The sequence below is a fragment of the Passer montanus genome, unplaced genomic scaffold, assembly GCF_014805655.1.
Source record: "Passer montanus isolate IOZ18808 unplaced genomic scaffold, ASM1480565v1 scaffold64, whole genome shotgun sequence".
Lineage (NCBI taxonomy): Eukaryota > Metazoa > Chordata > Aves > Passeriformes > Passeridae > Passer > Passer montanus.
In genome coordinates, this window is record NW_024371482.1 from 3,485,702 (window position 1) to 3,510,530 (window position 24,829).

Here is a 24,829-nt window from a genome sequence, read left to right on the forward strand (position 1 = left end):
CAATTATCAGGTCCTGCCTCCCATCCCTGGCTTCCAGCAGCACCCATGCAGCAGGATGGAGTGTTTGGGTGCCCCAGGTACCGACCCATATTTGAGAGCTGACCACAGTTAAAGTGCAATTTAATAAAGGTGAGAAATAAGCCTTTAAAAAAAAAATATCGCTTTTCATAGAATCATGGAATATCCTGAGGTGGAAGGGACCCACAAGGATCATCAAGTCCAGCTCCTGGCCCTGCACAGGACAACCCCCAGAAACTGTCACACGGACACAAATGCTGCTCCCAGTTCTCATGTCAAATCCTAATGGGATGTCCCTGCACAGAACTTTGGTTCTCAGGGAAAGCAGCACATGGAACAACACTGGGAAAATGCAGCAAGAGTGTTTTGGATAGCTCAAGTTTTGTAATTAAAACAAATATATTAATTTATTCAAGTATTGTATGAGCAAAGGAAGAAAAGATTCAGAGTATTTTGGAGTGTTTAAGGCTATTTCTGGGATGAGGCTGTTCCCAGGCAGGGGAGAGGGAGCTGTGCTGTCCTGGTTTGCAGCCTGACTGCTCTGCTTGGAGGGGACAGGAGGAGCAGTGAACATCATGAGCAGCAGTGTGAGAAACCTTGTCCAGACACTTCCTCAATGGATTTAACTTCATCAAGTGGGAAGCTATCCCATGGGAGAAGACACTGGGAGGACAGGGGGGATGGATGTAGGACCTGGGGGCTCCCAGGGGTGTTTTGGCTCCCAGAACACCCCAATGTCCCACAGGTTTTATCCTCACCAGGCAGACACTGGGCTTGGTTCCCCTGGAGACAGGTCTGGAAAAGCCCATCCATGTCCAAGGATGTGCACGAGGATGGCACAGGCAGGCTGCCACCATGGGGCACACGTGGGGCTGTGGAGCCAGGGATGTGCCATGGGATGTGCCACGGGATGTGCCACAGGATGCACCAAGTGCTCACTTTCCAGGCAAGGATTCAGGCAAGGCTGAGCAAGAGAAAACAGCCTCATTACAGCCTCAGATCCCTAACATTTAACACAGCTTCCCCACTTCCCCAGGGCTCCCTCCTGGGGAAGATCTCTCCTGTTTACACCCATCAAATGCCAAATCCAGTTTCTTCATGCCCTGACGGGGTGATGTGGGTGGGATGACACGAGCTCCAGGTGAATATTGACTTTGCAATGACACCATTCCAGCCCAAACACCACCCTCTGCACCGGGCAGCCAAAGGGGCCGGCATGCCAGCGGTCCAGCAGAGGAATGATTTGATTCCCCTGCCCTGCAGCATGCTGTCTGCCAGGAAATTTTCATTTGGTCTCTCCAACTCGAGAACCAATTGTAAATGTCAGTGCTAAACACTCAGATTTAAGTGTTGGGTTGTCTTGTTTGATTATGGCACTGAAAGGTCAGAGCTGACTAATGGAAGTACAAGCGGTGTCAGGAGGGAAACTGTGTTCTGATGGGGGTGAGCAAACACCTGGGGACAACCTAATCACTCTTCCTACTGCATCTCTCTCTTCCCTCTCCAGCTTCTTCAGTCAGGGCTGTTTTCAGGTCTTACAACCTGGAAAAGCCATTTCTGGGGAAAATTCCTGCTCGTGACGTTGCTGCCGGGGATGCCGACAGCGCTGGGCTTCCCTGTGGAGGAAACAGAGCTCATCTCACCATGGCCTGGCTGGATTTTCCCCAAAGGGGAAGGGATTGCAGCAGAACTGGGCTGCTGCCACCCCCACTGGCACCACCCACCTCTCTCCATGCATGGCTCGGGCTTCGATGCCAAAGTCTCTGTGCCTCCACTTCCATTCCCCGTCTCAGCCCTGCTCTGGCATCCAGCATCCCAAGAGCTCCATGCAGAGAGCAGAGCAGGGCTGTTTTCCCCCTCCCCTCCCATTCCCCACCCCTCACACCCCTCTGAATTCCCCTTGCCCTGAGCTGTTCCAGTTGTGGTGACCAAATAAAACTCCAGCTGCCTCAAAGTGACCGAGTTGAGGAAATCTGCTTTAACCTGAGCCCGTTCCCATCATTCCAGCTCTGCAAGCACAGTTCATTATATTTTAAAGCTGCTTTTAAAAATATTAGACCATCTGCCTGGCAGAATAAAACCCTTAGGAGCTTCTACTCCTCTCCAGAGAACAGCGTGGTGGTCCCAAGCAGGAATGTTCATCACTCCATACAGATGCCATCCTGCACTGGGATCCAGTCCCCCCAAAATCTTCCCTGGGCAGAGAAATTCAGTGATTCCAGATGTCTGAATGTTTCTGGACATTTACATCAATGAGCATTGGAAATTTTAGGAAAACCAGGAGTTAGGGAATAGTTGCAATGGTTTTTCCCCATGACTTTGGGGTCTGTGATGAACACTAGCCTCAATTTTATGGTACCAGCCTGGAAAACAGCCAGGGTCCCCAGGGTGCTCACAGCACCTCTCCAGACATCTTCCCAGGAATCCAAAATCCTGCTGGGCTTAGGGAGAGTTCTTCAGCTACCTGAGCCTCCTTTTTCTCCAGGATGAGCCCCCCAGCTCCCTCAGCCCCTCCTGGTGCTCCAGACCCTCAGTATAGGAGAAAATTGTCTAATTCACAGGCCCTTTTGCAGGAGCTTCCCTGGGGAAAGGATTCTGTTAAGGGATGGATGGTGCCAGGAGGGTGGAGAGGCTGGGAAACCACCATAAAATGTAGAAGGGGAAAAAATCCACATACCATCACCAAATGCAAAGAAAGCCAAGAAAATAAATATCCAACTCCAAATGGAGTTATTTCCTCCCCGGCTCAGGCATGGAGCAGCAGCACTGGGAAAGTCAAAGCAGTTTGTGGTCCATAAGATTGATAGGAAATCTGCTCTGGATTGGGAACAATTCCCTCATTTATTGCAATGAACCCCAAAGAGTAATGGCTGCAGGGCAAGAAGAGGAAGGTAAATTGCAGTAATAATGTGTTTCCTTGTGCTGACATGCTTTTGATCATAGAAAAATACACCATCTGTTTCTAAATTACTTGTTGTATTGATTTAACAGTTAGGAATGGGGGCGGAGGGGATCTCTTTTTTTCCTTTTGCAAATCCATTTTGTGAGGTCTCCTGGAAATCTGACAGTTATGTGCAATAAGAAGTAAGGGCTTGTTCATCATAAAAGATTCCTGCTGTCAGCCATGGGGCTGTGCTGGGAGGAACGGGACATCCCCTTCCTCTCCATCAGCCTGTCCTGGCAGGAGCTGTGCAGCTGAGTGCTGATACACCCAACAGGAATTATTTCTTACACCAAATAAACTCTTACTGTGCTGTTTCTTCCCTGTGAGGGTGGGCAGGTCCTGGCACAGGTGCCCAGAGCAGCTGTGGCTGCCCCTGGATCCCTGGCAGTGCCCAAGGCCAGGTGGACAGGGCTTGGAGCAGCCTGGGACAGTGGCAGGTGTCCCTGCCATGGAATGGGATGAGCTGTAAGTTCCTTTCCAGCCCAAACTTGTGGTTCTATGGTTTCTCCCTGCCCAGATCACGCACACCTCACTGCCCTTATTGCTCCCAATTTCTATACATTTCCTTCCTTGTTTTGCAACTCCTCCCCCTGCACCACAAAGGCTGCTCCAGCACCAGGGTCCCTGCCCTGGGGAGCAGTTCAGCACATGGCAAAAGGACCTGTGTCACCCCAAAAACCTCCCTCAAGGCTTCCCCTTCTCAGGGCAGCGGGATACCTAACAGGAATAAAAACCACAGAATCAGAGAAGGTCTGGGTTGGAAAAGGCCAACTCATTAAAAGGCCAGCTCATTCTACTCCTGCCATAGCAGGGACACCTTCCCTAGCCCACGTTGCTCCAAGCTCCATCCAACCTGGCCTTGAACACTTCCAAGCACCCAGGGGCAGCCACAGCTTCTCTGATATTATTTTGCTGCCAGTTGTTGTTCCTCTGCCTACAGCCTGAGTGTTTTAGTCCCTGGCTAGTGGCTTTCCTGGGAGCCTCCAGGTGCCCCAAGCACAGGGCCAGTCCAAAAGGAAAAGGTTAACCCAGAACTTGGCACTGCAGTGATGCAAACAGAGCCCTTTCCTGTTGTCCCAACAACTTTCCAAGCCTCTGCTGCTGCTCAGCCAGGCAGCTGCTTCTACTGGAAACATGTAAAAAACAGAACAGAACTTTCCTGAGTTTAGAAATGATGCCCACCTTCCTGTGAGCATCCTAAAGTGCAGGGAATCCAAACTCATGTGGTATCACCATAGCTGGTGCTGGCCATCAGCATATCCTTCTCTGCCACTCCCAGCACAGTGTTGGGCACCTTAAAGATGTTCTGTCCCCACGTGAACCCCTGCACTCCCAGCACCACCAGCTCACAGCAAATCCCTTCCTCCCCCTGGTGGAAAACACCCCACGGCACAGCCCAGGCACCACTCAAACAGATTTTCGACTTCTCCAAGTGAAACCAGGAGACAGATCTTGGGTCCTGCTGGTTGTGATCTGCAAAGTTTATTTAACTCCCCCAGAAAAGGCATTTTCATGCAGAATCTTTTGGTTCATAAAAGAAGTCATTCCGCAGCAGCCACCTGACAACCCTCCCCCCAAACCAAGAAATAAAGTGACCCCAGAGTGCACAAAACCAAACAGACCGTCCAACTCCAACAGAGAAAAGTGGTTCCTATCATTCCATACAATATGGAAAAATTTGGCAAATACAGCTGATCTTGCAGTTCGTGTCCCTTAAGCACTTTAGAGCTGGTTTGTCCTCCAGCCCTCGGGTTGCCTGTCTGGAAAAAAGACACAGGGGTCCTTGTGCTGCAGGACCTGGGGACGCTCCGAGGGGTGGAAGATCTGCTGCATCAGTGTTTGGAAGTGGGCAATATAAATATAAAACATGGATACAAATGGGTTCTTTGTACAGAAAATATCATCTCTCAAGGCACTGGGGTGATGGCCACGTGTCCACTGGTGGGCTCCCAATGGGCTTCTCCAGCCGCCAAGGAAGGAGGGGAGGAAGGCACCGGAGAAGTCCTGGTGCTGCCATCCAGGAGGGGTTTCACCCCACAGCTGCCCCCAGACACCCCGAGAGGGGTTTTTCCTGGCTGGATGGTGCTTTTCCTTGGTGGAGGTGACTGATGCCATGGGGGCTGCAGTCTCCTTGGGATGGCTCAGGGCTGGGTTGGGCCAGGAGGGAGGTGCATAGATGGGCCAGGGCTTGGGCTGCTCCGGCCGCTGCTGGGCTCCCTTGTCATGCCAGCAGCCCCAGCCGGGTCACCTTGGCCGACAGGAAGGAGTGGATGATGAAGACGATGGTCTTGGGGCAGGAGTGAAGGTCCAATTGCTGCAACAAAGGAAAGGAAGAGTGTTTGCAATGGAGAGGGCTGTTCCTGCAGCAGCCAGCTTTCAGCCAGGTACCACCCAAAGCTCCCCAAACCCACCACAGCTTTACTGGGAATGGCTGTGCAGCCTGGCTGGGGTGGGAAGATGGGGCCATGTGTCACCCCTGTGCCAGCACGACGGGTGCCATGTGCAGGGAGGGTGCTCTGTGGGTGGGACTGCTGAAGGCAAAGCCAACTCACGATCTCTCCCTCTGGTCCCCCAAAGTCCAGGTAGAGCATCTTGGTGCCATCATCCGAGGACATCTGCAGCTTCTCGAAGGGCTGCTGCAGCAGGATGGTCCTGCTGAGCCCGGGCTCGCTGGTGGAGATGGTGAAGCCCTTGTCGATGTGGACAGTCAGGGTGCAGTCCTGCCCCTTCCACGTGCACGCTGGGGACAGGGACGGGACAGGGGTGAGCCGGGGGTCCCGCCGCACCCCCCGCCTGCCCCCGGGCCCCCGCTGACCTGCCGAGACCTCCTGGGCCAGCTCGGCGGCGCCGTGGGTGCCGTCCACCAGCAGGCGCGTCCACAGGGCGAGCTCCCGGGGGCTCTCCAGGCTGAAGAGATGGGTCTGCACGCCCAGGCGGCCGCCGGCGCGCAGCGCGAAGGAGCGCTCGGCCTCGTACAGCGCCGAGCCCTTGGCCGGCCCCGAGTGCACCAGCCTGCGGCACGGGCAGAGCTCAGCACCGCGCCCCGCACGGCCCCGGCACCGCCACAACACCGCACCCGGCATCTCAGCCCGCACCACGCCAGTGCTGGACCGAACCAGCGCTGCACCCCTGCACCGCAACATCCCAGCGCAACACAGCACCGCACCCCCGCACTGCCCGGGCACCGCACAGCGAACAGCCCAGCACTGCCCATCAGCACCGCACCGCCTCAGCACCGCTCCTCACGCAGCTCAAGCCCCGCTTCGCATCCCGCACAGCCCCAGCAAAGCATCCCGCACGGCCCCGGCACGGCCCCAGCATTGCCCCGCATCCCGCACAGCCCCGGCACAGCCCCGGCACAGCCCCGGCACTGCCCCCATCCCGCACGGCCCCGGCACGGCCCCAGCATTGCTCCGCATCCCGCACAGCCCCGGCACAGCCCCGGCACAGCCCCGGCACAGCCCCGGCACAGCCCCGGCACAGCCCCCCGACACCTGCCCGAAACTCCCGCCCCATCCCCGCAACTCAGCACCACTGTGCCCATTGCCCCGACACCACCCCTGGACACTGTCACCACCACTGTGCCCATTGCCCCGACACCACCCCCGACACTGTCACCACCACTGTGCCCATTGCTCAGACAGCATCCCCGCGCCCTAAGCCCCCGCACTATGTCCGAGGCTCTGCCACCAACCCTTGGACACTGTCACCACTTTGGGGGTCTGACACCAGCCCTGGGTTCTGCCCTGACTCCCAGACCCTAGCACTGCCCCCAGGGACTGCCAGCCCCACCCTCGAGCGGGCCAGGAGGGCAGTGAGCTGGTGGCCCCTACCTGGTGGCGATGAGCGGGTAGCTGTGCGTGGGCTTGCCCAGCGCGTCCCGGCTCTGCGGCAGGCTCCCGTAGAGCAGCAGCTCCTTCTCGGTCAGCACGGCCAGGAGGTTCCTGGTGCCAGCGCTGGGCAGCTGCAAAGGGACTGGGTCAGGGCCAGCGGCAGCATGGCGGCAGGGAGTGGCGGGGGACCGGGGGGTACCTGCTCGGTCAGCCAGCCCACGTGCTTGACGTCCCGCCCGGCCACCGTGCCAGCGCCCGCCAGCTGCGCCCGCAGCTCCTCCTTCACCCGCGGCAGCAGCGCGGCCGCGTTGGCCTGGATGGCGCCGAGCCACGACTGCGCCGTGGCCTCATCCTTGGCCCGCAGGAAGAGGGCGACGCGCCCGTCCGCCGAGCACACCTCCAGGTACCTGCAGGGACACGGCCCCGCTGAGCCCCGTCCCGCCCGCGGCTCCCCGGGGCACCGCGGCGGCACGGCCGGCCCGGCGCCAGGCTGACCTGTGCTCCGGGTCGGTGGGGAGGCACTTGCGGGACACGTAGCACATCTTCAGAGGGACACTCCGGCTCTCCCGGAGCTCCCGAGGGGGCAGCAGCGGGGATGATCGCTTCTGCTGGGCAGCAGGAGAGGGGTCCCAGCTGACCGTCGCCCCTGCCGAGGAGTTCTTGAAGTAGGGGGAGATCTCCTTCATGTACTTCACTGGAAGAGAGGCAGCAGCCGCTGAGGACACGGCACAGGCCAGGGCAGCCACATGAACCCTGCTGAAACTGCCACACTCCCCCTGCATCAGAGCTGCTGACCCCTCCATTAGCTCCCCAGAGCTGCCACCATGCTGCTGCAGGTCCTCTGCCCCTGTGGGGGCAAGGGTGGCACTGATGGGCAAGGTCATACAGGGAGTGACACAGAATCACAGAACGGTTTGGAATGGAATCACAGAATGGGCTGGAAGGAACCTTAAAGATCGTCCCATTCCAACCCCCTCATTCCATTTACTGAGGATTTCCAGCAGCATTAGAGGGACCTTCATGCTGGCACATTCATGTCAGAGATTGTAGGGCATAAGGGAAGATGTGTGCAGATGTCAGTAGGGCTCTTCTGCATGGTGCAGGGGGATGGAGCATCGTGTGGCTCTTGGGAGGATTGAGGATTTGTACACCAACCCCAGGCATGGTGAGGGTCCTGCTGGTAGAGACAATTACGGGAGGTTGTGGCCTCAGTGATAAGAGCAATTGCTTTAGGAACAGAGAACATTGTGTATCACAGAACCACAGAATAGTCTGGGTTGGAAGGGGACATAAAACCCCTCTCAATCCACCCCTGCCATGGACAGGGACACAGGGATCCAGGGGCAGCCACAGCTTCTCTGGGCACCCTGTGCCAGGGCCTTGCCACCCTCACACGACACCTTAAACCCTCCCAGTACCTCAGCCCCACCATCCCTGCCTGGGGAGCTCTGCAAGAGGGATAAAAACAGCCTTTTCCCCCTTTTTCCTTCCCTTTAACCCAGATCAGTTCACAGATCCAGGCCTGAGCAGTTCCCTGGAGTGGCACACACAGCCAGGGGTGGGGAATGGGAAAGAGTCCCAGGCCAAAATTACACAGTCCAAATTGTGCTGGTACAGCCTGTCCCGCTGCCAGCTGAGGAACAGTGCTCAAATACCCTGGCTTGGCCCCAGGAAAAGCCTTGGAGAGTGTGCTCTCTGCTCACACAGCCCTACCCCATGAGCCTCAAACTAGGGACAAGAAATCAGTCCCCACTGAGCCTGGCTCCAGAGCCAGGGCCCTCAGAGCCACGCTGGGATGGCAGCCGGCTCCAGAGGTTTGGGGAAAGAGGGAGATGAAAGGCACCACAAATTGATGGGGCCCCACAGCCACATCCTGAAAATGAGTTTGGCATTGCTGGCTGAAGAAGAAAAACTCTAGCTAAGCAGGCGGGATGCCAGTTGTGGTCCTGCCCTGGGGTAGCAAGGGACCAGTGACTGAGTCCAGGGAAGGGTTTCCCTTTGGAGGCCCTTAGGAAAACACCACGGAACAGACACGTGCCTGCAGCCACGTCCCCAGCCATCCGGGCTGGTTCCACTCCAGGTCCAAGCCAGCAGAGTGGGTGGCAGGATGGGGGACACGAGCTTGGCTTTGCAGCCAGCCCTTGGAGGTGGCTGGCTGGGCGCAGCTCCATCGCTGAAGCCAAGCCACAGCAGCCTGATGTGCTGCCAGAAAGGAGCCCTTTTCCCACCAGGAAAGAGTCTGCATGCACCCGCTCCCAAACTTCACCTGGCCATCTCCCACCCATCTTCCCCCAGGGTCACGGCCCCAAGGCTGCCAGAGCTCCAGGAGTGTTTGAACAATGCTCTCAGGGATGCACAGGGTGAGATTGTTGGGATGTCTGTGCAGGGCCAGGACTTGGACTGGATGATCCTGGTGGGTCCCTTCCAACTCAGCCCATTCTGTGCTCTCCCCTTTCATTCCTATCCCCATTCCTAACCCCTAAATCCTGACAGCCCGGCAGGAGCTGCGTGGAGCCAGAGCCCGTGGGTGCTCTGCGGGACGCGGCTATAAATGGCCACGGTGCTGTGCCACGTGGGCCGGGTCACCCCGCGGTGGCCCCGGGGCCAAGGCGGCGGCGGGGGGCCACCAGCCTCGTGCCCTGCACCTCCCGTTACAAAAATAGCCACGTTCCCGCAGGCATCCGAGCCGCGCTGGATCTGACCCGAGCCATTAATCTTGGCAGCGGGGACCTGCCATTATCCCGGTGCCTGGGAACTAATTGGAGTTCAGAAAGATGCCATTGAGCCGCTGAAACCCGAGCGGCGTCCCTGCGCCAGCCCCTGGCTCCCCGGGCTCGCGGGGGACGTCACCGGCATGAGCTGGGCGGCAGCGGGGTCACGTCCCGAGGGAGCCGCGGAGGACAGGAGCAGTGCCCGGGACGGGGCACGGAGAGTGAGGCAACAGGCAGGGTCCGATGTCTCGGGTACGTGGCTTTAAGGAGGCTTTCAGGCGGTCACAAAGCACGGGGGGTCCTGAGCCAGCACGGGGAGCTGGGAGGTGCTGCAGGCTGTGACACTCCCTGGCCAAGGCCAGGTCACCATCCCATGGGAGCTGCTGTCCCCTCCAGTGACCCCAGCACTGGCTTCACAGCGGGCTGACTTACACTTCTGCCAGTCCCTTCACTGCAATTGGTATTGAACGGATTAATTAATTACCTCCATCTCATTAAAGCAAACAACTCAGACCATATCATGCATCACTTCTGCTAGTGGTAACTAATTCTTGAACTGTTTTTTCTTTTTAATTACCAGCTTGCAGTGCTGGGGCTCCTGCCTGCTCCCTGGCAGCCTGCACCCTCCAAAAACCCCTGGGCAGCAATTCTGCCTGGGCGCTGTTGACTTAAAGGCACCTAGAGCAGGCACACAGCCCTGGGTGGCTGCTGGGCTAATCCACGAGGCCTCCAAAGCCACGTGGGCTCTCCAGGGAGAGAGCCTGTCCCACTGATCCTCTCCAGAACAGAGGACAGGGGACACACAGGACCTTTAACTGTTCAGGGCTTTGCACCAAGGAAATCTTTATTTCAGGGTTTTGGGGAACAGCAAAAGTCTCTGAGAGTGTAGCCTCTCATCCCATGCCAGGACAGTGTCTCTGCAGGGGCCAGGTGGTGGCATAGGGGCTCCCAGTCACTGGAGCATCCCATGTGTCCTGAACCCTGGAGTGAGCTGCACCAGGGACATGTTTAAGCAAAGGCTCTGCGTCTGTCTCTGTGTTGCAGCTGTTTTCTTTTCTCCCCAGCATGCCAGAAAGGGGCAGAACCATCAAAATTCCTTGGTTTGACTTCTTGGGTAGAAATTCTCCCTCTCCTTCAGCCCATTCCTCACAAGGATGGAGAACAATCACAAACCAACCACTCCTGGCACCCTGGACCCTGAGTCAGCACAACCTGCCCCACGCATCCCCACAGCTCAGCACTGCTCAGGGCCAAGCCTGACCCTGCAGAGCTTCACTGAGGAGCCACAATGCTCCTCCTGGCAGGAAAACAGACATGGACACCCAGAGCAGGTTCAAGAACACCCTCTCACTGCTTGGGTCACCAGCACACTCTGCTTCAGCCTGGAGATCACAATGTGGACTCAAAGAAGAGGCTCCAGACTCCATTTCTGGTCAGGAGTAGGATGGTGCTGCTGTTTCTCCTGCCAGAATCTTCCCAGCAGCATCTACACAGCTCAGCAAGGCCATCACATCAGGAAATCTTCCAGGGAGCTCCTGCAGATTGAGTGTTTGTCCTACAGAGATGCTAATCCCACCTCCAGCTGGTCCCTCTCTGCCTCAGGATTAATGAGGCAAAATTGGCATGTTAAACTGGGGTGCTGAGCAAACACACATCCCAAAGAGACTCCCTGAAACAACCTGCCAGCTCCAACCCAATGCTCTGATGTGCTTCCAGAATGGCCAGCACAGTCCCCAGCACCTCACCCTGGGACCATGCCCTGCCCTGGACCATGCCCTGCCCTGGACCATGCCCTGCCCCTGGCTCCAAGCAGGAACACGACAGCAGCTCCTGGCTCAGCTGCCTCAGCTCAAGTCCTTGTACCCCAGGGAGGAAGATGCCATGGGATGCTGCAGGGTGAGGCACCACTGCTGTCTCTCCTGCCCCAGGATCCCATCCCAGCACTCAGTGCCACATTCCATGCCCCAGATCTTTACTAAACATTCCCCTGTGCACCGTCAGCAGGGAGATCATGGGACAGCCCTCCGTGGTTTCCAGGGAGGAGAAACAAACCCAGGAAACTCCCCAGGGAAAGGAAAGCTTCAGAGCAGCGAGGTGTGGAGGTGGCAGATGTGCCCCATCACCTCTTGGCACCATCCCCGGGGCAGATCCAAAGCCTTCCTTCCCACCATTATGGCAACCAGTACTCTGGAGAATCCCCAGCCCCACTCTCTCCCAGCACCCACTTTTCTGAATTTCAAATTCCAAGCAATTACTTGGCCAAGCAAGTCCTAAACAGCAGAGACAGCCCCAGGAGCACCTCTGTGGCAAATAAGTCATGGATGTGAGATGCCCACAGTTACCCCAACTCCTGCTCCCCACTGCTCCCAGTTCTTCCCCCATGAAAATACAGAACAGGGGCCACACCAGGAAAACCACTCCTGACCCCAGAAGCCTTCCCAGGGCAGCTGGAAGGGTGTTTATCAGCCTTCCCTCTGCCATGGAAAGTCTCTGCCATGGAGATTCCAAGCAATGAAAATAAAGAAAAAAAAACAAGGGAAAAATAAGGCAAGGGAAAGCGACTCTCCCTGAAATAACAATGTAATATAAATACAGTCCAACTCCTCCTGCGAATACCAAGAGAGCAGTTTGGCACATTCAAAAAAAATCTTGGCAGGATACATGGAGAGGTATCTGCATGTCCTCACGCCTGGGCAGCAATGACACCCAGGAGCCTGAAGCCAAGCTGAGCAGCCCAGGGTGAAATCTGGCATGTGGAGCCACTGCTGATGCTCACATTAAAGCGTGTCACCTCCCAGCTCTGCCACTCTGGGGAGTCTCAGCCCAGCTCACTGCCCTGGGAGGAGGTGCCAGCTCTCCTGGTTTTGTTACCTGCTGCAATGCCACCTGCAAACCACCCTAAAAACTCCAAATCCCAGGAATGACTGCAGCCAGGAGCAGCAAGCAGTGAACAGACACTGGCTGTGCCAAATACTCTGGTTTAGCATTCAGAGCACTATAAGGAAAGCTGGAGTAACACCTGGGAGCAGAAGGTGTCCAAGTAATGTTAAGGTGCTCTTTTTTAAGCTCTGCCTTCTGCAAGCAGGAAAAGGCAACAGGGAACACCCCAGTTTAACACCCTTCAGGCACTTTAAGGCCACCCCCTGCCCCTCAGCCCTGCCACCTCGCCCTGGGGCAGGCTGTTTGGAAGCCAGCTCCTGGAGAGCCACAGGTGGCAGGTACAAGGCAGGGCCACCACCTCCACAGGGCAGTGACAGCCTGACCATGGCACAGCCCCACCACCCCCATGGCAGAGCTGCACTGTGCCAGCAGACCCAAAACCAGGGAGGGGATGGAGATGTACCACGTTTATCAGTGACATCAGTGAGCAGATGAGCAGCAGAGATCTCTTCCCTGCTCTGGCTGGACCCCAACAACATCAGATACAAACTCATCCCAGAGCTCCAGAGTGCTGTAGTGGGAGCCAGCCCAGCCCCAGTCTCCTCCCAAGGGTACCTGCTGGGAGTTTTAATTAATTAAGAAGCCCAGCAGATCATACCTGAGCTCAGCAAGCTACAGCAAAGGCCCTGCCTGCAACTGCCTCCCAGGAGGGGGACCTGGATCCCAGGGGATGGAGGAGCAGGAGGAGGGGTCCAGGGAGAGAAATTGTTCTCTCCAGAAAGGGCAGCTTCTCTCCACCTCTGGCAGAAGGGAAACCCACACCAAAGGATGAACAGAAAATAATGGAGGGAGGGTGGTCCAAGAGCAGTGGCTCCAGGCAGGAATTTCACAGACTCACAAAGAAAGAAACTCTTGTATTTCTCTTTGGTCAGAAAAAAACAACAAAACCACCCCACCACCAACCCTATCTGCTCCCAGCAGCTGTGCAGAGCAGCACATTCCTCCAGCTGAACCGTGGTCCTGAGGCTCCCAGGAGAGGAGGAACCCACAGCAGAAAGGGCTGAGCAAAGCTAAAAATGAAAATCTGGAGCTGAGACAATCTGGGGAAGGCACAGGAAAGCCGGAGCCACGGTGGTCGCTGGCAGCACAGCACACAGAACTGCTTTATTCAGGGACAGCCCTGAGCACTGCCCCCAAATCAAACCTCCCTTTAGGATCTGGGAAGGGTCTCTGGTGCCAAGACCCCCTGTTAAGCAGGGTGACCTCAGGGACTGGTTGGAAGTGAGGGGAGGGGAAAGCTCCTTTCCTGAGGGACAGATCTGGGATGCTCATCCCAGCCTGGCCGAGCTGGCAGAGGGTGGGCAAACATGGACAGATGTGAGGTGAAGGGTAGCCAGAGAAGAATGGGATCTCTCCCTCAGGATTCCCATGGTCCAAACCCATCAACCCTCACCCAGTCCTCAAGTAGGGCTTGAGGGGGCTCCTACAGTGTGCCAGTCCCCTCAGGACTCGGAGACACCAGGGACCATCTGCCTGATACAGAGAGGGAGCCCGTTCCCAGGGAACAGCCTGCTGCAGGGTGGTGAAGGCTGCATCCCTGGGATGTCTGTAGCCTCAGCTTCCAGGGATCCCCACAGTGGGCAGCATCCCCTGGATGGGTAGTTCCTGAACAGGCCCTGCCTCACCCTCCACCTGCCCAAAACCCACCCAGCAAACCCCAAGGTGTTCAGTGCACCCCCTCCCCACTGGCATAAACCTCCACCAGCCAGGGATGTGGGTTTAAATTAAAACCACGGGAAAAGCAGAAAATGTTTTCTCTTGCCGCAGGAACTGCAGACGTGGAGGTGATGCTGTGCAATGAAAGAATTCCAAATCCCAGAAACTTGTCCCACACCTCCCACTGCTGCCTGCGTGAGGTCCCACAGTGGGGAGACAGAGCCTCTGGGCATGGAGTAGTGGCACACACATCCCTCCCTCTCCGGAAGGAGACAGGGAGATCCCAGCAGTTACCTCCAGCTCTCCGGATGAGCAGACAGATTACTCTGCATATGTTGTTTTCCATTTGAAAGAGTATGCAAATGCAGCTGCAGATGATATGCCACCCCTGTGTCATCCCAGTACAGGAAGGAGAACCCTTCTGCCCCATCACATTTTGTCTCCTACCTTCCAAGATCACCTCCTTGCCCGTCTTCTTCAAGGCCTGCACGGCCTCATCGTGGGTGGCCTCGGACAGGTCGGTGCCATTGACGGCGAGGATGGCGTCCCCCACGTACAGCGCCTCGGTCTGGTCTGCTGCCAGCCCCTTAAAGATCTTGGAGATCAAGATGGGCATTTTATTCTCTCGGCCACCTTGAAACAGAAGAGACAGGGAGCAATTGTGGCTGTAGGAGCACTTGGAGGAGTGGGTGGGGAGGGGGATGCTCTGGTACCAGATGGTCCCAGCAGGGCTGAGCCTTTCTGCTGGCACTCAACGCACTGTGCCAGGCCAGCCCACTGCCCACTCCCCCAGATACCCACAGGACACCTGTACCAAGCATAGCAGCCAAAGTACCATGAGGCTGCACAGCTGATGAAGTGATTGCTCCAAAACCACTCAGATTGGTCACAGATTATTCACAGAGCGAACACATAACCTGGCCATCTCCCCATCAGTTTTGGCAGGAAAGTGTATCGTTATTTGCATTATTAATCATGTGTGCTGAGAAACTATCCTGGCTCCAAGGACTTTGTGATCTCAACAGACAAGACAGCTGAATGTTTTTGGAGAGGCCAAAGAGCCAGGGAGAGGTGAACCAATCTGACTGGATGTTCCTGTGCACACAGCAGCCCTATTTGCTGGCTGCTCCCCGCTGTCCCGACTAAAAGAATGCTATTCAAACTCCCGGCGGCTTCAGGAGATCAATTTGCACATCGACTTTTGAACCCGCAGGGAGATCCGAGCTGCCTCCGTGCCAGGGCGCAGGGATGCAGCAACTGCCCACAGCAGCCGGGGATCAGCAGTGCCCGATGTGCCCTGCGCCCCGGGACAGCCTGTCCCGAGGAGTCTCCAGGAGATAATCCTCAGCCCAGAGGGAGATGCTGAGCGCAGCCCGCTGTCACTGCCCGCCCCGGGCTGCTCCCAGCCAGTGCCACAGGCATTTCCTCGTTCAGCCGCCTGCCAAGCCAGCGAGGGCTCCGGTTATCAGCTGTCAGAGGCCCTGGCGGGGGCTGCTCCGTCCTTGCGCCAGCGGCTCCTCGCCCGGCTGCCAGTGCCGAGAGCCCTGCCAGAGCTAAGAGCCTCCCCCAGCCCAGCTCTCGCTCAGCTCCCCGCTGTCCTGCCAGCCCCAAGCCACGTCCCGTGGCAGGACGCTCACCCCCCGGGTGGCACCCAGTGTCCCTGCGTGAAACACGGCTGGCACACAAACAGTGACATGCCAGCAGCCCGGTGAGGAGTGATGCCCTGCCCTACCAAGGTGCCCCACCCACCACAACACCTTCCACTGCCCAGCTTTGATGGCAACTACTTCTTTTCCATATGCGTCACTGCAAAAGTAAAGTTTTAACTGAACCAAGGGAAGTTTCGCCTTTCCTGGGAGAGCCACAGACCAAGCAATAACTTGGCAGCCAAGGGGTGGTTACGAAAGGGGGTCTGTGCTTCCCAAAAAACGGGCTGGCACACTGGGGCACCCTGCAGACACGGCCAGCAGTGTCGATCCAGTTCCAGCACCCGCACATTCCCATTGCAAAACCTCCCTGCTTCCAGAGGGAGCCGGAGGCTGCATCTGTGTCCCCTCTGAGCTGGAAGGAGAAGCCACGTCAGGAGGCGAGAGCTGCCCTGTCACTGCCCCCGGGGCGGCCGAGCCCGCTGCCTCTCACAGCCACGCTCCGTGACAGCCCTGTCCCTGTCTCCCCGCTGCCCTTTTCATCCTGCTTTCACAGCTCCCAACACGCTCGGAGCCGCGTGAAAAACAAAGGCAGGCAGAAAGGCAGGAACGCCATCCCTGCCCTAAGAAGTTTCCAGCCTGAAGTTCAGGCGAGTCACCAAGGAGCGGGACAGCTCGGCAGGGAAAACAGACATTGAACAGGGAGGCTTCCCCGGCCGCGCTTCCCGGGAGCACACATCTCCAAGCCGAGCGCGCTGGCTGAACACCCCACCCGGCGCCCGCAGATCTCCAGGGGCTTTACATCGCTCCCTCCGTTTTGCTGACAGTTTTAAAGGGGCATTTCCCAACTAAGGAACGCGGTGGGACAAGGACACGCCGGGCCAGCCCTCCCTTCGGCTGCAAAAGGGCAACTTTCGTGTAACCGGGTGCCGCCCTGCACCCCACCTGCCCCGTGAGGCAGCCTCCTACCCCTGGCTGCGGGGACAGGGGGTGCCCCCTCCGCCTCACAAACCCCGGGGTCCCTCACCCCAGGGTGGGCAGGCACTGGCCGGCCACTCCACGCCCCAAATCATCGCTCTTTCCGCAGGCTGGCAATGGTTCGGGTCCCGTCATTGCCACGTATCCCCCTCCCCGTCCTGAGCTGGGGATGGGGGCTGTGAGGACCCCGACTCCAGCCCCGCTCCCCGCGGGGTTCGCTCCGAGCGAGCCGCGGGACGGCAGCAGCAACAGGTCCCGGTGCCCGTCTCCCCCCGCCGCCCCGGGACCCCCGGGCCCGGCCTCACCTTTGATGCTGATGCCGAGCCCCCCCACGTCCTGCTTGACGACGCGCACGGTGCGCCTGATGTTGGCGAGCGCCTCGGGCGCGGAAGAGCCCGGCTCGCCGCCGTTCAGCTGCGCCGCCGGTGCCTCGGGGCCGGGCCCGGGGCCGTCTGCAGGGCTGACCCCCAGCACATCCTCGGCCAGGGTGAGCAGGACGCGGAGCCACTGTCCGCTGGGGCCGCGCAGCTCCAGCAGCCCGGTGCGCGGGGCGCGCCTGCCCGCCGCCATCTTCGCGCGTTCCGCGTCCCACACCGCCCCGCGCCGCCCCTCAGCGCCCCGCGCACCGCCCGTCCCACACCGCCCCTCACCGCCCGTGCCCGTCCCACACCGCCCCTCACTTCCCCGCACCGCCCGTCCCACACCGCCCCTCACCGCCCGTGCCCGTCCCACACCTCCTGTCCCCGTCCCACACCGCCCCTCACCGCCTGTCCCCGTCCCACACCGCCCTCACCGCTCCGCACCGCCCGTCCCACACCGCCCCTCACCGCCTGTCCCCGTCCCTCAGAGCCCCGCACCACCCCGCACCGCATGTCCCACACCGCCCCTCAGCGCCCCACGCACCGCCTGTGCCCGTCCCTGTCCCGCACCGCCCCGCACCGCTCCGCCCATTGCCCCGCACCGCCTCTCCACAGCCTCTCCGCTCAGCACTCCGCACCGCCCCGCACCGCTCCGCGCCCCGTCCCGTCCCGTCCTGCCACCCACCTCCCCCCCGGACCTGGACGGAGCCCTGGGCAAGACCGGGACCCCGCTCCTGCCCCATTCCCCTCCGGAACGGGGCAGCGGGATGCTCCCCAGTGCTCCCCGCACCAACCCTGGATGAGGCACCAGCAAGCGACACGGCTCCCCGGTGTTCCCCATCATGGAATGGGGCACAGGGAAGAGCACAACTCCCCGGTGCTCCCTGCTCCACCCTGGGACAGGCAGTGAGGACATGGTGCTCCCCAGGACTCCCTCCTCCAGCCTGGATGGAGGGGCTCCAGAGGACATGGTGCTCCCCAGTGCTGCCCATGCCTGCCCACGAGGGACACAACTCTCCTCTCTACCCTGGGATGGGGCACAGGGAGGGACACAGGGTTCCCCACTGAATCAAGGACAGGCACCTGGAGGGCCCAGCGCTCCTTGGCTCTCCCCATTCCAGCCTGGGATGGGGCAACAGCAAAGACACGGCTCTGGCCTGAATATAGCATGGGGAGAGACCAGGACACCAGGCTCCCACCGCTCCATCCTGGGATGGGACTCTGGAAGAGCCTGGTTCTCCCCTCACCATCCTGGCATGGGGCGCCAGCAGGGACACAGCTCCCCAGTGCTCTCCCATAATCTCCAGTGCTCCCCAGTGCTCCCCCATAATCTCCAGTGCTCCCCCGTGCTCTCCAGTGCTCCCCCATGATCTCCAGTGTTCCCCAGTGCTCCCCAGTGCTCCTGATTCTGGTCTGACACAGCGCACCAGGAGGATCTGGCGCCAGCAGGGACACAGCTCCCCAGTGCTCTCCCATAATCTCCAGTGCTCCCCAGTGCTCCCCCATAATCTCCAGTGCTCCCCCGTGCTCTCCAGTGCTCCCCCATGATCTCCAGTGTTCCCCAGTGCTCCCCAGTGCTCCCCAGTGCTCCTGGTTCTAGTCTGACACAGCGCACCAGGAGGATCTGGTGCTTCCCAGTGCTCCCACTCCACCCTGGGACCAGCGTGGGGAGGGACACAGCCCCCAGTTGCCCGTCCCAAGTCTGGCCCTGGACATTTTAGGCATCCCTGTGCTGGGCTGTCACGGGAGGAGCAGTGGGAGCTAGGCACAGGGCACAGAGCTGTGGCTCATCCCAGCAGCCACAGCCAGAGCAGGAACAGCCCAAGAGTCCTGATGGGTTAAACAGGAGCCAGGCAGGGGGAGATGGTGTCTGCAGACATTCACAGAGTCTGCATTGCTTTTTCCTTACTGGCTCTGGATCTTGAAAACGGGAATATTTTTACTTCCTTGGCAGACACCCATTCTTACTGCATTAATTAGGAGTAGAAAATACCTCCAGGAGTAGCAAACCACTCTTGGCACATCCCCTCTGCCCCTTGCAGAGTGCTTCAAGCAGCACCAGGAGCCTCTGGGACAGGACTACTGAGGTCTCAGCCCCTCTGGAAAGCACAAGGATTTGTAAGAATTCTGTAACATTTACGGCTGGCTGGGAAGGGGGTGGAGAGAAGCTCTGGGCACTGAGGCAGGAGGGCTGCAGCATGTGCTGCTCAGCACAGCCCTTCCCGGCCAGGGGCTGCAGCCAGCCCTGAGCATCAGCCTCACGCAGAGCAGAAAAATGCTCCCTGGGCTCCCTCCCACGCAGGAGCAGCTGTGGAATTTCTTGAGGTTGCAGCAGAGGAAACCCTGAAGGTTATTTCTTTACAAAACAGGCTCTTTACATATTCCTGATTTTCTCTTCACTAAAATGACCGGGGTTTAAGTGACACTTTGCCTTTGCAGTACAGCGCTGCTCACTGTGGCAAGCACTCCTACATCACCCCAAGGATATTCTCCTCGGATCCCATCCCCTGTCCACCCCCTCTCTGGCTGCCAGTGCCTCTTGGTTTGAGAACAGCAAGGGGAATTTGGTCTTTCGGTCCTCAAGTGGACACAGAGCTCATTCCCCCTGAGCCACATGCCCTGGGAGCACTCACTTTATTTTCCAGCCAGGCAGCTGCAATCAGCAATTTATCCAGCTTTTTTTCATTCCCAAGAGCTGCTTTTGATAATTCAGCCTCTAAGGGCCCATTCCCCTCTGAGCCAGCAGTGGGATCACTAAATATCTCTCAGTGCAGCAGAACTCAGCGCTCCGTTTGGGTTGTTCCCTTTCATTTCTCAGCTCTGTGCCCGAGGCACGGATGCTGATAAGCATGGCCTGGATGCATGGAAGCCATCCAGATGGTTCCAAAGCCTTTCCCTGTCCTGCTGCTGGGATGGAGAAAGCACCGTGGTCCTTGGATCCAGGTAACAGCACTCTGACTTCACCTACTTTGGGGAAACAGCCTCACCCTGTGAGTGCAGCAAGGCTGATGCTCAGTGACCCCAGCAGACAGCACGTCCTCAGCCACCACTTCTGCCTGGCTGTGGGACCCCCTGCTTCAGCAATTCATATTCCTATGACACATCAATATTAGTATTCCTATGACAACTTTTGTGGGATAGAGACCCCAGGCGAGTACTGCAGGTGGTGTCTTCTAATGGAAACAGGGAATCCAAAGTGCTCTTAAGACCCTGGTCCCAAACTGGGAGGCTTACCCTGAGCGGGGTCCATCAGGATGGGACAAATAGGGCTGACAGACTGGTGAGGGACTGGGAGCTTGGCTCCAGCACTGGGGGCCTTGGCTCCAGGTTTAACCAAAGACAGGAACCATTTGCTGGCTCCTCTGCACAGCTGGGCCTGGCAAGAGCTGTGGCTGAGAAATTTGGATGCGCCAGGATGTTCTTGGAGGTCTCAGTGCCCCCCAAGCAGAGGTGCTGCTGTTTCGGGGTTTTCCCACAGGCTTGGCTCCCCCAGGCTTCCCCACTTCTTTTTAGCCTTTTCCTGTCCCAGGGCACACGGTGAGCACCGGGAGCCCAGCACACGGAGCGGTCCCAGCTCGATGTGACCCTCACAGGATACCACGGGCACAATTCCCGTGCCGCGGAGCTGTAGGGCAGGCGCTGGGATGGAGGGCGGAGGGCGGAGGCTCCGGCCGGGGCTGGCACGCAGGAGTGAGCCGCAGCTTCCAGGCATGCCAGCGGCGTTCGTCAGGGCTCCTGTGAAAGCGAGCAGGCGGGGGAGGAGTTGCTTGAAAAATTGCTATTCACAGAAATAGAAACTTCCCGCAGAAACACGCGTGCGTCGGTGACAAAAGCCCAGCTGGGAATTTCTCCTGGCAGCAGGAGCAGTGGGAGGGGAAGGGGCTGGGGAGTGCAGGAGGCTGAGGTGCAGGACTGGGGGTGCTGCCAGGGCCCTGACCTCGGCCCTGAGGGAAATTGCTGCTTTTTAGCTGGAAAAAGCATGTCTTGGCTCCATCATCCTCCCAAAGGTCCCCAGGAGCAGGAGCTGGCAGTGTGGCAGCGATGGGCTCCGTGCCCCCCACTCTGAGCCATCCCCTCCAGCAGAGCTTCCTCCATGGCTGTTGGGATCCTGCAGAGAGTGCTGAGGCCCTGGCACAGGGTGCCCAGAGAAGCTGGGGCTGCCCCTGGATCCCTGGAAGTGTCAGGGCCAGGTTGGACGAGGCTTGGAGCACCCTGGGATAGAGGAAGGTGTCCCTGCCCATGGCAAGGGGTGGGATGGGATGAGCTTTAAGGTTCCTTCCAGCCCAGACAATTCTGGGATTCTGTGATTTCACACTTCCCCAGCTGATTTTCATGGCAGGTTTCAGCCATCCTGGCATTTTCTCTGCCTATTCTCTCCAGCCCCCTGAACCCTGCCGTCAAGCAGCTATTATTAGTCCCATTTCTTGGCATAGCCAGGAGCTGTGTCAAAGCCCACCAGTCTATTTATAGAGTGCTGTGAGCTGGTTTGTTACTTGTGTTAATTGAATTAATCCCTTCTGAAGAAAAGAAAAGGCTTGAAGAGCTCAAGTTCAGTCCCTGGGACAACATTCCCAAACTGTGGGGATCCAGGCAGCATCTCAGGCCGCTGGATGCCCTGACAATGCTTAGCCCTCAGCACCAGGGAAGGGCTGCTGAGGTCAGTGTGCCCAGGAAGGGGATGAAAGTCCCCTGCAGGACTGAGACTCGTGAAACTCTGCAAGGGATGGAAGGGAGATAGCTTTTATTATCTAGATAGATTTTAGTCTAGATATTAACAGATTTAGATATGCAATATGTACTTAACAGATGGATTCATCCGTCACTATGCAGGAAACAGCAAAAAAAGTGTACCTGACTTTAGAATCACTGGGATCTCCAAGTCCTTTAGAGTGTTTCTCTCTGCTTTGGGGCATAATTAGTCCCTACAAAGTTTCTTTCATCTCATGCGGGCTCTTCCCTTATGCATTCCTGTAAGATAACCACAGTCAGCTGGGCTTTCACAGTGGGAAAATGCTTATGCCACTGCACGGCAGCTCATATGTTATCAGGGCAGGATCATTTGATCATGGAACAAGAGGCTGGATGGGAAAAAGCAGCACCCAGAAGCTAAAATAATTTCAGAAAGGCAAGAGTTGTCGCACATTAATGCCCAGTCACTACCTCCTGCAGCTTTGGCTCTCTGATGCTCTTAAGACCAAGTGGTATCAGTAGCAGGGGTGTCAATCAGATAATGAACATACATTATTAATAAAATCAGCACATGAGCTGAATGTAAAATCCACTGTCGTGTTTGCAATTCGACTGGGCTATTTTTTGGTTTAATTCCCAGCTTGCAAATGAAAATGCTGTTTCCTTCCTGCCTGGCACGGTGAATAAGCTTCTCTTGGACTGCAGAGTTGGTGGGACACACTGCCCGTGAATCTGGATTCTGCAGCTCTCCTGGGGTTTTTATAACTCAACAGCTAAAGCTTTGACAAATGTCACTTCTCTCTGCTGCTGCCACCTCTCTCTGATGACCTGTCAATGTGACACCATCAAGGCTGTGGACATCCCATCCCCAGAAGTGTGCAAGGCCAGCTTGGATGGGGCTTGGAGCAACCTGGTCTGGTGGACGGTGTCCCTGACTGTGGCAGGGGGATTGAACTGGGTGAATTTTAAGGTCCCTTCCAACCCAAACCATTCTATGATCCATCTTTATAATTCCAAGAGGTTGTCTGGAGCACAAGGAGACCTTGACGGGTGTGATTTCTTTCCCTGACTCAGAGGACATTCCAGGAAGATCTTCCAGTGCTAGACCCATAACAGGAGGGATGGAAGAGACTTATGTCCTAGGAAAAGGCTGTGTTTGAAGCCTGAGGGATGTTTCCCCATTTCTAGCTGGAAAGACACCTTCAGCATTAGGGCTTTGAGTTGAGTGCATCCTTCTGTGGGGCTGCACCTTCCCGGCAAGGAAGCCTGGCCGTGCCTGGCTGGCAGCCCCACGCTCCCCGGACCTGCCCCTTCCAGGAGCGGGGCCAGGGCCAGCTCCGGGCCGAGTTTCAGCGTCGCTCCCCGGCAAGAGCTGCAGGATCTCCCGCTGTCAGCAGATGCCAGCAAAGAGCCGCTCTGCAGCCGCCGGCGCTGCCGCGGGCTGGGGGTGGCCGGGGACCCCCGGGCACCTTCTGCCCCCACCCCACTGTCCGGGTGGGCACTGCCTGCCGAGGGACAAAGCCTCGTGGGGACCCGGGGGGCTTTGCCACCGGCTGAGAACCCGCAGGCTCAGCTCACGAACTGGCATCTGCGGCTGCTGCAGAACTGGTGGCACAGCCAGAGGAAGGGGACGGGGCTTGGTGCCACACGGGGGCAGGGGACACGCTGCCACTGCCCGCTCGGCCTTCTGGCTTTGAGAGTCACAGTCTGGTTCGGGGAGGAAGGGGCCTTAAAAACCATCTAATCCCACCCCGCTGCCATAGCAGGGACACCTCTGCTAAACCAGGCTGCTGGAAGCCCGGTCCAAGCTGGCCTTGATGTCCCAGCTCTGGGGCATCCACGTCTTCTCTGGGAAACCCTGTCCTGCATCTCACTGCCGCCGCTGTACAAATATTCCCTCTTTATCTGGGCTAAGAGGGCACTGGGGAGGAACCCTCACCTCTTCTCACTGCTCAGTTATTCTGGGCTCTGGGTCGGCCCCAGCGCTGGTTTTTGGGGGGCGATGTCCAACAGGATCCTCCCACATGCCCTGACTTTCTGCTTAGCACCCAGGGCACAAACTCCACCCTCCTCTTAACCCACCCTCCCCTTCCTCACCCAATTCCTCTCCTAAAGACTTGGGAGGCACCTCTGCTCCCTCCCAGCTTGGCAGGCGTGTGTGTGACGCCCCTGCTCCGCAACAAGAGCTATTTTTACCTTTAAAATATTCATGCTCCCCCGGCTCAGCCTCGTGCACTCCCCGTGTCCCCAGTTCCTGGCTGGGTCCCCGCTGCAGCTGGGATCAGGCTCTGCTTGTGTCCCCAAGCACCCTGCAGCTGAGGGGGATGCAGCAGGAGCCCACCCACTGCCCCATAAAAAGCTCTTTTTCCAGCCCAACAAGTAGCTGGAACTTGTTTTATAGGAGGATGTACATATACATATGTGGTTTCTGCTATTTCCCCTTCCCTCCCTGCTGTTTTGCCCTTCCTCATGGTCTTCTCAGGTCTCTCAAGAGAGCTCAGGGCTGCCCAGAGGAGCAGTGCTGGCAGTTTTGCCAGGTCTTTTTGATGGTCAGGGAAGGGTGCTGGACCTGGAAAAGCCTCCCTTCCTTGGATCTGGGTGCCAGGAAGGGTCTGTGATGACTCCGCATCCTCTCCCGAGCCGCTGGACCCCATGTGCCTCTGGGCAGCCCAGCACTGTCCCAAACCCTGGGGACACACTGCCCATTTCAGTGCTGCTTTGAGGGGCACCCTAAACTAAACAGCAGGGCAGAAGCTCGAACCCACAAGGATCCAGGAAGGCTGAGCAGGGGGATACCTCAGTATTCCAGAGTGGATGCTCCAGGCACGATCCTTAGGGGGTTTTTGCAGGGGCTGGAGGGGCTGCAGAAAGGGAATGGGGGCATCATGCCTGCTGTGAGCTCCCCATCCAGCTCATGGCATCTCCAGAGGAGTCCCCTGGCATGAGGGGGATGGCAGGGATGGCAGCAGTGGCCCCCCAGGGGAAGGACACCCGTGACCATCCCCCCTGCCCCAGGCTGGCCCCCTCTCACCTCTGCTACAGCCCTTTGCTCCTC

General features: G+C 57.8%; 1 protein-coding gene across 1 annotated transcript; it reads right to left on the bottom strand.

The window, feature by feature from the left end:
• Nucleotides 1-4,414: 4,414 nt before the first annotated feature.
• On the bottom strand, nucleotides 4,415-17,366 carry SNTA1 (syntrophin alpha 1). Its single transcript, XM_039728145.1, has 8 exons — nucleotides 17,032-17,366; nucleotides 14,550-14,735; nucleotides 7,291-7,489; nucleotides 6,995-7,202; nucleotides 6,796-6,926; nucleotides 5,778-5,974; nucleotides 5,515-5,702; nucleotides 4,415-5,276 (listed from the first exon to the last, which is right to left on the bottom strand). Exons 1-8 carry the CDS (start codon nucleotides 17,294-17,296, stop codon nucleotides 5,184-5,186), a joined length of 1,467 nt encoding a protein of 488 aa, XP_039584079.1. The 5' UTR covers nucleotides 17,297-17,366; the 3' UTR covers nucleotides 4,415-5,183.
• Between the last annotated feature and the right edge of the window lie 7,463 nt (nucleotides 17,367-24,829).